This window comes from Accipiter gentilis, chromosome Z (genome assembly GCF_929443795.1).
Source record: "Accipiter gentilis chromosome Z, bAccGen1.1, whole genome shotgun sequence".
In the NCBI taxonomy this organism is placed as follows: Eukaryota; Metazoa; Chordata; class Aves; order Accipitriformes; family Accipitridae; genus Astur; species Astur gentilis.
In genome coordinates this window covers 69,631,841-69,643,648 of record NC_064919.1, presented here as the reverse complement: position 1 = coordinate 69,643,648, position 11,808 = coordinate 69,631,841, and the positions used below count along the sequence as shown (strand labels likewise).

At 48.9% G+C, this 11,808-nt stretch overlaps 1 protein-coding gene across 1 annotated transcript; it reads left to right on the top strand.

Annotated features, from left to right (window-relative positions):
* Window positions 1–2,502: 2,502 nt before the first annotated feature.
* FST (follistatin) lies at window positions 2,503–9,398 on the top strand. Its single transcript, XM_049796182.1, has 6 exons — window positions 2,503–2,881; window positions 4,985–5,176; window positions 5,615–5,833; window positions 6,201–6,425; window positions 7,469–7,699; window positions 8,422–9,398. Exons 1-6 carry the CDS (start codon window positions 2,800–2,802, stop codon window positions 8,502–8,504), a joined length of 1,032 nt encoding a protein of 343 aa, XP_049652139.1. The 5' UTR covers window positions 2,503–2,799; the 3' UTR covers window positions 8,505–9,398.
* Window positions 9,399–11,808: the final 2,410 nt, after the last annotated feature.

The window sequence follows — 11,808 nt, the reverse complement described above, 5'->3', positions numbered from 1 at the left end:
AACAGGTGTGATACAAATCTCCATACCAGCACAATCATATTGATCTCCTGATGATGCACGCATGAAGCACATGTGCAAACGTTATCGACCCATCCGGCATCTCATTTCCAGGAATACGGCCTGAAAATGCCTCCCTCTGACTGAAAACGCTATCAGGATAAACACCGTATTGGCCAATTATTAAAAAACACACACAAACCGAGTAAGGTGAGCCTGCCGCCGCAGCACGCCCGGTACCGCGGCCGTGCGGTGCCTCCTCGTTGGGCAGCAGCCGCCTGCGCTCCCCGCGCTGCCGCCGGGACTCCCCCGGGACCCCCCGCCCGGGCCACCCGCTCTCGGCTGGGAAGGGGTTCGGCCCCGGCGCTGCCCCCCCCCCCGCGGGGCGGCCGTGCCCCTCCCCGCGGCGGGCAGCGCCGCAGCCCCGCGGGGCCAGTCGGAGCGGGAGGCGGGAGAGGGGCGACGGGGAGGGGGCGGCGAGGGCAGCCCGGCCGCCGGACCCCCGCCTCGGCGGGCTCCGCGCCTTTTCCTGCGCGCCCTGCCGGGGGTCGGCGAGGGGAGCCCGAGCCCGGATCGCTGCCCCCCCCCGCAGCCGGCGGGGGCTGCCCCGCGCCTCCCCGGCTGGGCCGTGCCCGACGGAGGACGGGGTGGGGGGCGGGGGGGGGGCAGGGGGAGCGGCCCCTGGGGGCACCCTGCGGCCGGGATCCGTCCCCTCCGGGAGGAGAGGCAGGTTTTGAAGCCGGCCCTTCCTTTGCGGCTGGCGGGTACGGCGTGTTTTGCTGTTAATTGTTGATGTCGTCTGCCATTAGAGGGCACTAAGCAACCCTGCATTAACGCTGCTCCGGCGAGCGAGGAGGGAGAGGCGGGGGAGCGGGGGGCGGGGGGGGGGGGGGGGGGGAGGAGGAGAGAGAGTGGCACCAATTTGGGAAAAGATTAAAAAGGATGTGGACTCCTGGAGCTTCTGAAGTGCTCAAAATGCCCGGGCGCTGCTCAGGACGATGATCATAATAATAATAACAAAACAAAACAAAAAAAAAAAAAAATGCAGCGAGGTCAATCATTTACCAGTCTGCTTCTTAATGCATGTGACCGCAGGTGGTACCGAGGGACATTGTGATTCATGCCCACTTTCAAAGCAGGACCAGGGCCCGGTCTGAGGCACCCAAACAACTGTCTTCTAATATTAGCACGGCTGTATTTCTGGATCTATTATAGTCTGTCCAGACAGATCCCATTGTAATGGGATCTTTTATTAAAAGATTAGCACTATCTCCTGCAGTTGGTGGAAAAAAATCTGTTATCACTGAGTTATTTGCAGTTGTGGGGAGGGGGCGGGCGGTGGGGGGAGCCGGAGGGCGGGAGCGGGGAGGAGGGGTGTGGGGAGGGCCGGGCGGAGGGCGCGGGCGGCCGGGGCGCACCGGCCCCTGACCCGGCACTGTCCGGGCATTCCTGTCTGCATACTTCGCAGTCTGTTGTGCTTTGGTGGCTCAGAAAAGCGAAAGAATCGAAATTAAAAAGGCAGCTTTTGAATAAACAATACCATTTTCCGTTAAGTAATCGTTTTGTATAAAAGGAAATATCGCCTACTCAGTTTCATTCAGCGGTGCCAAAAAATGTTATAAATGAGAGACCGCCAACTTTTCTAAGGGGAGAATAATGCCAGACTGTGCTTAATAAACTAGTGCCCTAGAAGTTCATTATCGATGTTGCAATCTTTTCTGATTCTGAAAGGAGACCGCCTACGTCGCCCCCATTCCCGTCTCGTCCTCCCGGGGCTCCCAGTAAAAAGGCTGTCACTTGGGCACAGCCCTAGGTATTAAACTTGTATTTGCTTCTTTCGGTTTTGTTTTTGGTTTGTGGGGGTTTTTGGGTTTGGTGGGGTTTTTTTTAGGTCTGCGGTTCGTCGGCTGGGGTTGGGGGGGGGGGGGGGGGGAACTACGGGACACGACGACACGGACACGGGTGTCGGGCCGAGTCCCGCCGAGCGCGCTGTGGACGCGCCAGCCGCCTCCCGCCCGTCGGAGGTGCGGGGAGCGGAGTTTATTCTCAGCAGCCCCTTCGCGCGGGGACGGCAGCGCCCCGCGGCCGCGGAGCCGACCCCCGGCGGGCAGGAGCCGGCCCCGGGGCGGGCAGGCGCCGCTCCGCGCCCCGGCAGCCTCCGCACCTCCGCGCACCCGCCCGCGCCGTCGGGGAAGGGGGACGGGACGGACGGACGGGACACAAGGGACGCCCCTGGGGCTGCCGCGACGCCCCCCCCCCCCCCCCCCCGCGGGTCGCCAGCCCCCCGCGGCGCGGGCGCGGGCGCGGGCGCGGTCCGCCGCGCGCCTCCCGGCTTACGCGGGCGCGGCCGGCTCCGCGGGCGCGGCGGCCGGGGCTCGCGCTGCCTCCCGCTCCTTGCGGCGAGGGCTCCGGCGTCTCTGGCGTGGGGCTGCGCGGGTGCGCGCCCGGGGGCGGGGGGGGGCGGGGGGCGGCGGGGAGGGGTTGGTGCGCGCCGGTGCGCGCCCGTGCGTGCGTGCACCTAGAGCAGATAATTGGAGAGGGTTTCCAGAAGGTGGAAAATGTCACCTGATTCACAGTGAACTTTTTAAATCTCCCCACCCCCGAGCAGACACACACACACACATTAGGAGACCGCCCACCGCAGACAGCTAGGACCCCCGTATAGATTTAAAGAGAGACTGCATTCAGAGCCTGACGTTCATTCAATAGAGCGATCATAAGCAGGCTGGCTAGTGCTCGCTCCCTCTCCCTACTCCCCCTCGCGCTGTTCCTGTCTCTCTCTCACTCCCTGCTATCCTGAGGATGTTAAATCAGAGAATCCACCCGGGCATGCTCTTACTCCTGATGTTTCTGTGCCACTTCATGGAAGATCACACAGTGCAGGGTAAGACCAGATTGTTTATTCGCAGATATGTTTCTTTATTATTACTACTGTTTTCTGTCTTTCGGGCACGGGTTAGTTTGCTTGCGGTGTTCAGCGCCTCTCTCCAAGGTCCAACAGGACAGAAGTTAACTGTGGGCATATGGGATTGCTTTGTACCGAGGTGCAGAGGTGTCATTTTTTGGTGTCCCTTTTTGGTCGGATCTTCGCGCTGCTCTGCATAGGCACAAGAGGACAGATGAGGATGTTTCTTGGTATTTATTGTTATTATGCAGCATGAATGAAGAGCAGCATCGCGAGGGAACTTTCCCAGTCTCGGCTCCCGAATGAGTGCTCAAAGTTTGTTGGTAATTTAGCTCAGATTTTTATCTCGCCTGCCTGACGGAACGAGAGGTGGTGATGGGGAGCCGCACGATTACAGCTGACATTTTTAGAAGCCAATAAGTGGTCATTTTCCGGACATTCCTTTAATATTGGGATTTCCTCCACCACCACCACCCTTTTTGTGTGTGTGTGTGTGAATAAATATTAGTGTTGTAAATTCTCCTACACTGAAGAGTATGCTTAAATAAGTTGTGGGTTGTGTGTGTTTTGGGTTTTTTTCTTCCATGCGAACAAAACAAACACGAACCTGATATTGACAACTCTTAAGAGCCCTCTTTCGACACAAGGGAATATTGATTTTTAGTTTTGGGGCTTTTTTCCCTTATCTTGACCGTGTTACAACCACAACCTGGATGTCTTACCTTTGCTTGTTTTATATTTTTTTCCTTCCCCCCCCTCCCCCTTTCTCCCCCACTACCGAGCTAGAGCATAAATTAATCTAACGTAGGCAACTGTAAGACGCAAAACTTTTTTTTTTTTTCTTTTTTTTTTTTAAGGGCGTTGTTTGTTCAATGATTTTTAGCGGGGGAGTGGGGGGAAAGGAGGAGGGAGGCTTTCCCCGCGCCCAGCGACATCTCGGCTGGCCGATCCTGAACCCACGCTGCGGTACATTCCCATCGGAGTAAGGAGGCAGGATCGAGCCCTGGCTGGATTAGCACCAGAATCAATTGGTATTGAGTTGCTGGGGAAGTCACATTGGTTATTCACGAGAGACTCATCCCAACCAAAACTCTCCAGCTAAAAAAAGGGGGAGTTGCTTGGACTAATGTTCTTGGCTTGACTCCACAAATAACAGGGATACTAGTAAAAAAAAGGGCACACACCCACACCCACCACCACCCACCACCCCCCCGACAAAACCCACTCTGTCCGGTTTAAGGACAGCGTACTTTCCTCTGAAATGCTTGCGGGAGAGGTAGCACCTATAACTTTTCCAGCTTGATCGATTTTTAAAACTCTGTAGGGACCTCCTACTTTATGTGCCCTTGTATTTTATATACTCCGCTCACTTTTTGGGAGTTCTGCAGACTTATTTTAGTGAAGGAAACACATTTGTTAATAGAAGCAGCAAAATGGGGAGATTTCGAAAGACTTCGCTAACAGCAAATGTTCTCAATTCGTGCAGATTGCAAAATGGGCTGGGACTGAAACTGTGCGGCACTAAAACAATGCTGCCGTGCAGCCGCGGTGAGGAGAAGAGGGCAGGGGGAGGAGGAAGGAATTTGCAAGCGCGATTTTCTTTTTATTCCCTTTTAAATGCACATCCTTTTCAAGCCTCTGTCACGTGCCGGCAGTGCTCCTTCTGCTCTACATATGGAATAAATACCTCCGAGAACTGCCTCGTCCTGTTTTAATCGGGTCTTTTCTTTCTTTCTGGGTTTTGGTGGTTTGGGTTTTTTTTTTTTGGGGGGGGGGGGTGGTTCTCTTGTTGTTGTCAGGGGGTTTTGTTGGGGTTTTTTTTGTTTTGTTTTGTTTTGTGTGTGTGTGTGTGTGTGTGTTTGGGTTTTTTTAACCGCTCTCCCAAATGGGCCGGAGTAGCTGCGGGTTATGAAATGGGACAAATAAAAGTAAACAGTCTAGTAAAAGTCATCGCCAGGCGCACGTGTTGTGTCTGGGTCACTGGTGACTGCCACTGATCCGGCTGGGTGTCTCCCCCCGCTCCCCCCCGTCCCCCGTCCCCGTCCCCGTCCGTCCCCCCGTCCGTCGTCCCCCCCCCCGCAGCTGGGAACTGCTGGCTCCGGCAGGCGCGGAACGGCCGCTGCCAGGTCCTCTACAAAACCGACCTCAGCAAGGAGGAGTGCTGCAAGACCGGCCGCCTGACCACTTCGTGGACGGAGGAGGACGTCAACGACAACACGCTGTTTAAGTGGATGATTTTTAATGGGGGAGCCCCAAACTGCATCCCGTGCAAAGGTGAGGGGGGATGGCTGGCGAGCCGCTCCTTGCTGAGGAGCGGTGCGGGCAGGGACTGGGCGGGGGGAGGAGGAGCAGGGAAGGAGTTGGAGGGGGGCAGCGCGGTCCCCCTGCTTACGTCCTCCCAGGGGCTTTGGGGGGGCGTCTCGTAGCAGCCCCGGGATCAGTGAGGGGACCCCCATTTCTGCTCGGCCGCCGTGCACATCGCGGGGAGGAGGGGAGCGACCTCCTCTCCCCCCTGCCCGCGCTGGCGGGGGCGGGGGGGGGGGGGGGGATTTCCCTCGAGTGGAGTGGTGTTCCCCGGAGGGGGGGGGGGGGGGAGGAGGTGTTTTCTCTCTGTGCTCTGGGGTCATGGTGTCTTCTTTTCTTTAAGCAGTTTTGACACCAGGTCCGTTCTGCAGGCTCAGTACTAAAGTGGTGCCTCTTTCCTTCCACCAGAAACGTGCGAGAACGTGGACTGTGGACCCGGGAAGAAATGTAAAATGAACAAGAAGAACAAACCTCGGTGTGTTTGTGCTCCGGATTGCTCTAATATCACTTGGAAGGGCCCCGTGTGTGGCTTAGATGGGAAAACCTACAGGAACGAGTGTGCCCTTCTCAAAGCCAGATGTAAAGAACAGCCCGAACTTGAAGTCCAGTATCAGGGCAAATGCAAAAGTAGGTTTGCAAATCTAATCCGATCTCCCTCAAATGCCAAAGGGTGTGTGTCTTGAGTGTAGGGAGGAGTAGCTGTTGGACATACTTCCCCACAGGAACCACAGTGATGTTCCAAATGCTGGGAGACAGTAACTAAACCACGCTCAACAGGCAAGGACATAGCTGGATTGAGAGTTCCCCACAGTCTAGCAGCATTTGTGTCCCACCAGCTACCCTGAGATGGGAAGGTTTCCTCCAGCAGCCCTTAAATGAGGAGAGCTGCTGAAGGCTTTTGTCTGATTGTTTGTTTCATTGTGTCACCCAGTCACCCCTCGCTGGGGCTCTGGGATCTCCTGTTAATCACTGTGCGTCTCCATCTTTATTTCAGAGACCTGTAGGGATGTTTTATGCCCAGGCAGCTCCACGTGTGTAGTTGACCAAACTAATAACGCCTACTGTGTGACATGTAATCGAATTTGCCCAGAGCCTACCTCCCCTGAACAGTATCTCTGCGGGAACGACGGCATAACTTACGCCAGTGCCTGCCACCTGAGGAAAGCTACTTGCCTACTGGGCAGATCCATTGGATTAGCCTACGAAGGAAAATGCATCAGTAGGTATCGCGGTCGGAGGGCAAGGGTGGGGGGGAGCTCTCTCCATCAGCTGTTTCAGAGAATCATGTGTGCAATTAGGTGGATGTAGTTAGCACTGGAGAGGAGGAGAGACTTCCAGCAGCCTGGGTTAGTGCTCACCACTGGGAAAATGAGAGCCAGGGTGAGCTTTGCCCCAGAAAAGATTGCAGAAAGGATGAGGGAGTAGAGGGCCTGACCCTGCTTCTCTTGCTGTCACTGTGGGTGCTGACATTAGTATCCAAGGGAGAAACAGCCGCCATTAAATAGACGATGACATGGTTACGGTGTAACAAGGTCTCAAAATTCAGTGGATCTGGATTCCTGGAAACAATCGTCTTGAAGTGGTCTTGGCAAAGCTTGCGTTAACTTAATTGGAAACATCTGATCACTTTTTCCTCTTTAGAAATATTGCAGAGTTTGGAGACAGTTGGTGGGTGAAGATAGGAAAATAATCTCTGTGCATCCTGACATTTTGTATTCTGATTTCCAGAAAGGACTGATAGTGAAGCGTGTTGCGAGGAAGCACCTTCAGGGCAGCCTTTGCTCCCCAAAACTGCTGGGGGAATTCGGGGCAGTCTGAGGCTGTTTTTAGTTGGCATAGGTTGAGGTGAATTCCCTTTCCAGTCTTGTAGACAACTATTCTGTGCGGGTTAGTTTAAAAATAATTGATTTAGAAATGCTGAATGTGTTGACAAATTCTGCACTTACTGCTAATTTGGGGAGCTGAATTTCCACGGACATCAAATGGAGCAGGAAAGTCATGTACAATAGGCAAATGTAATTCTGTATTCCCAGGGCCAAGCTCTGTTGGCACAGCTGTCTTTCCTCCCCCACACATAGACAGGTAATGGTGTCCAAGGGACTACTTGCTTGAGCAAAATCAGCAAGTATCATCACATCTACTGCATCTGAGCTCTTGTCTATTCACAGTTCACAAGGGAAAGGGAGTTTGGGGTTGTTTGTTGTTGCTTTTCTTTTTTCTCTGTCTTTTCACTTACCTCTAGTATCCTGTGTATATTTTTAGAAGCCAAATCCTGTGAAGACATTCAGTGCAGTGCTGGGAAGAAATGCTTGTGGGATTTTAAGGTTGGCAGAGGTCGGTGCGCCCTCTGCGATGAGGTATGCCCTGAAAGCAAGTCAGACGAGGCAGTCTGTGCCAGTGATAACACGACTTACCCAAGCGAGTGCGCCATGAAAGAGGCAGCCTGCTCCATGGGTGTGCTTCTAGAAGTAAAGCACTCCGGATCTTGCAACTGTAAGTGAGATTTTTAACTCTGCAGACACTTAAAGCTTCTGAAGGCAATCCCTAGGTAATGAAGACTTACACCTTTAAATGTAAGACGCTTGATTTAGAGATTCGAGATATGGTACAGGTGCCATATAAGTATATATCTATCATGCACACACTTTGGTTACTGATAAAATGCAGTAGATCTCCAACAACCAGTTGGCCTTCGAGTTGGGGTTTTGGGGCTATTCTGAGGACAAGTCATTCTGTTAGAAAGGGGTTGCCCTAGGAGTGTAATTCTAGTGATTTTTTCTTACTTTGTCTGCTCTCGTGTGCTTCGCTGATTGCTTTATTAACATCTGGATAAACTCTAACTCAGTCCCAAAGAACAAGCTTAATGGTAGCACGTGGGCATCTGGTTTAGCACAGTTGCCTCTACTAACTCTGAATGAAGGACACAAAGCAGTTAAACCTAGAACACAAGAGCGCTTTTTATTTGATTTCAGGAATCTGCCAATAAAACCTGAGCCATTGATTCTTCAGAACTTTCTGCAGTTATGACTTCATAGATTATGTATAAAAAACCTTATTGCATAACAGCAGATGCCAAAGAGCATCTCACTACAAGTCGCATAAAATGCAACGCTGTATTATGGCTGTTCAGAGGGCTTTGAAAACATGCACTGAGCTGCTTCTGCGCTGTTGTTGTCCTTATTTAAACAACAGCTCCCCTGTATTCCCCCATCTAGCCATTAATGAAGACCCAGAGGATGAAGAGGAAGATGAAGACCAGGACTACACCTTTCCTATATCTTCCATTCTAGAGTGGTAAAACCTCCATCACTATTGGAACAGCCATTGGGCACGAAATCAATGTCCATACTGTAAATAAGTGTATGCTTATTTATTTTGGGGAGAAAAAAAGTATACATATAGTTGAGTCTCGTAGACATTTATTTATACTGTGTCATGTTTTATAATTTATACATAAAATGTCTGGTTGACTGTACACCTTGTTTTTTGAAGAAATTTATTCGTTACGGGAAGAGCAGTGTTATTTATTGTGAGGTCTCTTGCTTGTAAAGTAAAGCTTTTCTTTTTTCTTGTAAACTATAAAAGTCCATTCCTTAGAGCTTACCCACATGATCTCATCTCTTTGTTTCACTGATGTTAACTCTTTTCCACTTTAACAAACTTGCATGTTGGTTTCTGTTATGTTTATTTATTGGATTTTCTTCTTGCCGGTTCTGTACATAAAAGATCCCTAGGGTTTTTGTTTACAAGGAATCTTGACTGACCAAAAGGTGTTGTAACTGACTTAAGTATACTTCCAGGGTACAGTGAGGCGATCTTTAAGGAAACTTCCTCCACTTCACTTTTCTCTGCTTCTGATCACATCATGTACTGAAGTGATCTCAGTGTGCTGAGCGTGTATACTGTACTATATGAATTCCGGACCCAAAGAAATCGGATTATGAAGGTTGTTAATAGCTACAGGGCTAACTGTAATAAGAATAAAGGTTTTATTTTATTTTTATTGTTTTATTTTTTGTAACATGCATAAGTGTTTTATCAGGTGTTTCCTTTAAGATGGTCTTGCAGTACCACTTTCAAAGTTTTCTTTTTCTAATCAGTGTGTCACTAAAAGTTATATCAAAGCTTTATCAGTTCAAGTTTCTTGCTTTTCATAATACTTTTTTTCTGATGCAATTTTATATTTTCAAACATGGCGAGTTAAATATAAATTCATTTAAATATATAGTTTTGTACTTTTCTACCATGTAAATGTGCAATGTATATAAAAGTTATAATGTGTATTTGTAAATAAATGATGAGTGAAAAAAATAAAAAAATGGAATTTTCCCTAGAGGCAGTCCTCAGTTTTTGGCTCTAAATGGTTCTGGGTTCTGGCCTTCTGGTGCAGAGAAGACATACTGGTGGTTAGGGAGATGGAGGCTTGTGCATGGCATAGCAGCAAAACACACTGGTTCAGGCCAAAGCTTTCACCTGACATTGATTCAAGAAAACCTTTTTTTCAGACAGGAGCAATGTCCAGTTCATTGGTATTAATTAATTTTAAATCCCAGTACAGTGACAGAGGAGAAGAGATTTCAGCATTTTTGTTTCTCTCTCCATCCGCTAAATGAAAAGTCTGTCATTTCTTGGACACCTTTAACTTCCATATTTCTAGGAGGTTTTGAATATGCATTTGAACTTTTGCTAAGCTTCAGATCCTTATTACAGGGTTGCAGTGGTATCACTATTATAGATGACCAAGAGAAAACGCAAAACATGGCCTACTTGCCCAAATTCAAGATGTGTAACAACTAGCACAGAAGACATCCCCCCCCCCCCCCCCCCGCCAAAAAAAAAAACAAAACCAAAAAACAAACCATCAAGGAGCACATTATCACTTGGAAATTACTTTCTCCCAAAAGGAAGGTTAATTCAGAAGTTCTTTTTGGTGATACTAATACAGTGAACTGAGGAAAGGTAACAGCCACAAGTACAGCAGGGACCAAAATCCTGTTTTATGCTACTTGGGTTATGCTGTTCTCCTAGATAAGGCCCCACTTAGCAAAATTTCTATATCATACTGCGTGAAAGTTAAAAATGTACTTAAGCACCTTATCCAATGGTGGTTTAGGTACTTTGCTGAACTGAGGCCTGAGAGCAGAAGTTGACTTACTTACCCGTTTTGTTTAAATACAAATCATATTTGAAGGCTGTTCCTGCTATTGTCTGTATATTTTTTAGTATAGAGTAAACTCTAATTTGTTATGGATTGTTTAGCATTATCCAAAGCAAATATAATTTATTCATCTATGTATACATAAAAAATAGAAGCGTGCATTTATAATCTTGTATTCAAACTAATAGCAAAAAAATTCTGCCCTTCATCCTCCAGTTGCTTCATTTAGAGAAGGAGTCTCTTTGGAAGGAAGTACATGATAAGAAGAGCAAAGGGAGCAGGATTTTGGTCTCCTGAAGGAACATAACCCATAATAAAAGAGAACAGGGGTTGGGAGAACAGAGGGATGGAAAAAGAACCTCTCAGAAAATCTCTCAAGAAACTAATAAACACATGTCAATGACATAGAGACAAAACATTTAATAGATGTGGAGAGCATCAGAGGAGATTTTTCTCAAATTCAGGTAGGTGCCAGCTACTTAATTTCCAACAAACATTAAAAGACTGGTTTTAATTGTAAATATATTTACATGTCTTACAGAGACACTGTCTCAGAGCAGGATTTCTGGGTTCTAATTTTATGTCCTGCTGCTGGTTCACAAAATAATTTTGAGAAAGTCGCTGATGGCCAAATTCAAAAAAGCAACAAAAATGCCAGGAAGCTGTATTTACGCATATACATGTATGCAAAATGGCCACAAAAATCTACATCATTTTTTTTCTGATAAAATTATCTGAAAGTTCTGATACTGCATTTCCCATTGCTACTGCTATTTCTATACAGCTGGAAATCTTGAAACCTACCTTGCACCAAGGCCTGCCTCTGATATACAGGTGAGGCATCTCCTGAGAGGCTTCATGAGGTAAGCATCTTCTGAGCATGCCTAACATATACCAACCTCCTCATGAAGCACAACAGCCCCAGAGACTTTCTCCCAGAAACACGTCCAGAGGTTGTGGCAGCACTACTGCCAATATTTTACATAATAGCATACTTCTAGATAAGGCACTTGTTCATGAAGTGGGAGATGCAGGTTCACTGCCAGTCTCTTCCTGAGGAGATCTTTCCCACATCTCCCAAGAGTGCATCCACCACCAACTCAAGGTGAAGATCAGGCTGGAGAACTGTCTGTCATACCTGCTGAAGCCATACTTCTGTATTGGAGAAGAAGCAAGATTCACTGAGAGAGGATAATTTGCAACCCTAATAGGTGCTCCTTTTGATGAGGAAGTCCTGGGTTCTTGCCCCAGGGACTGCCTACACATTTTGCATTTGTAATTGAGTAACATACATAAATAGTGCTTGAAGCAGGGGCCAGAATCCAGGTTGCCTCCCCTCCTCCTTCCCCCAGTAGTGAAGTGCCTCCATCCTTGCGCTATGAAATCATGTTTAAGTCTCTGCTTAAGTCAAGATTATGAATCTCACATCTTTTTGTACACTGCG

Coding starts and splice junctions, on each gene's coding strand:
- FST (XM_049796182.1), top strand. CDS start 2,800: ATGTTAAATCAGAGAATCCACCCGGGCATGCTCTTACTCCTGATGTTT. Junction 5,834..6,200: donor GTATCAGGGCAAATGCAAAA/GTAGGTTTGCAA, acceptor TCTTTATTTCAG/AGACCTGTAGGGATGTTTTA. Junction 6,426..7,468: donor CTACGAAGGAAAATGCATCA/GTAGGTATCGCG, acceptor GTATATTTTTAG/AAGCCAAATCCTGTGAAGAC.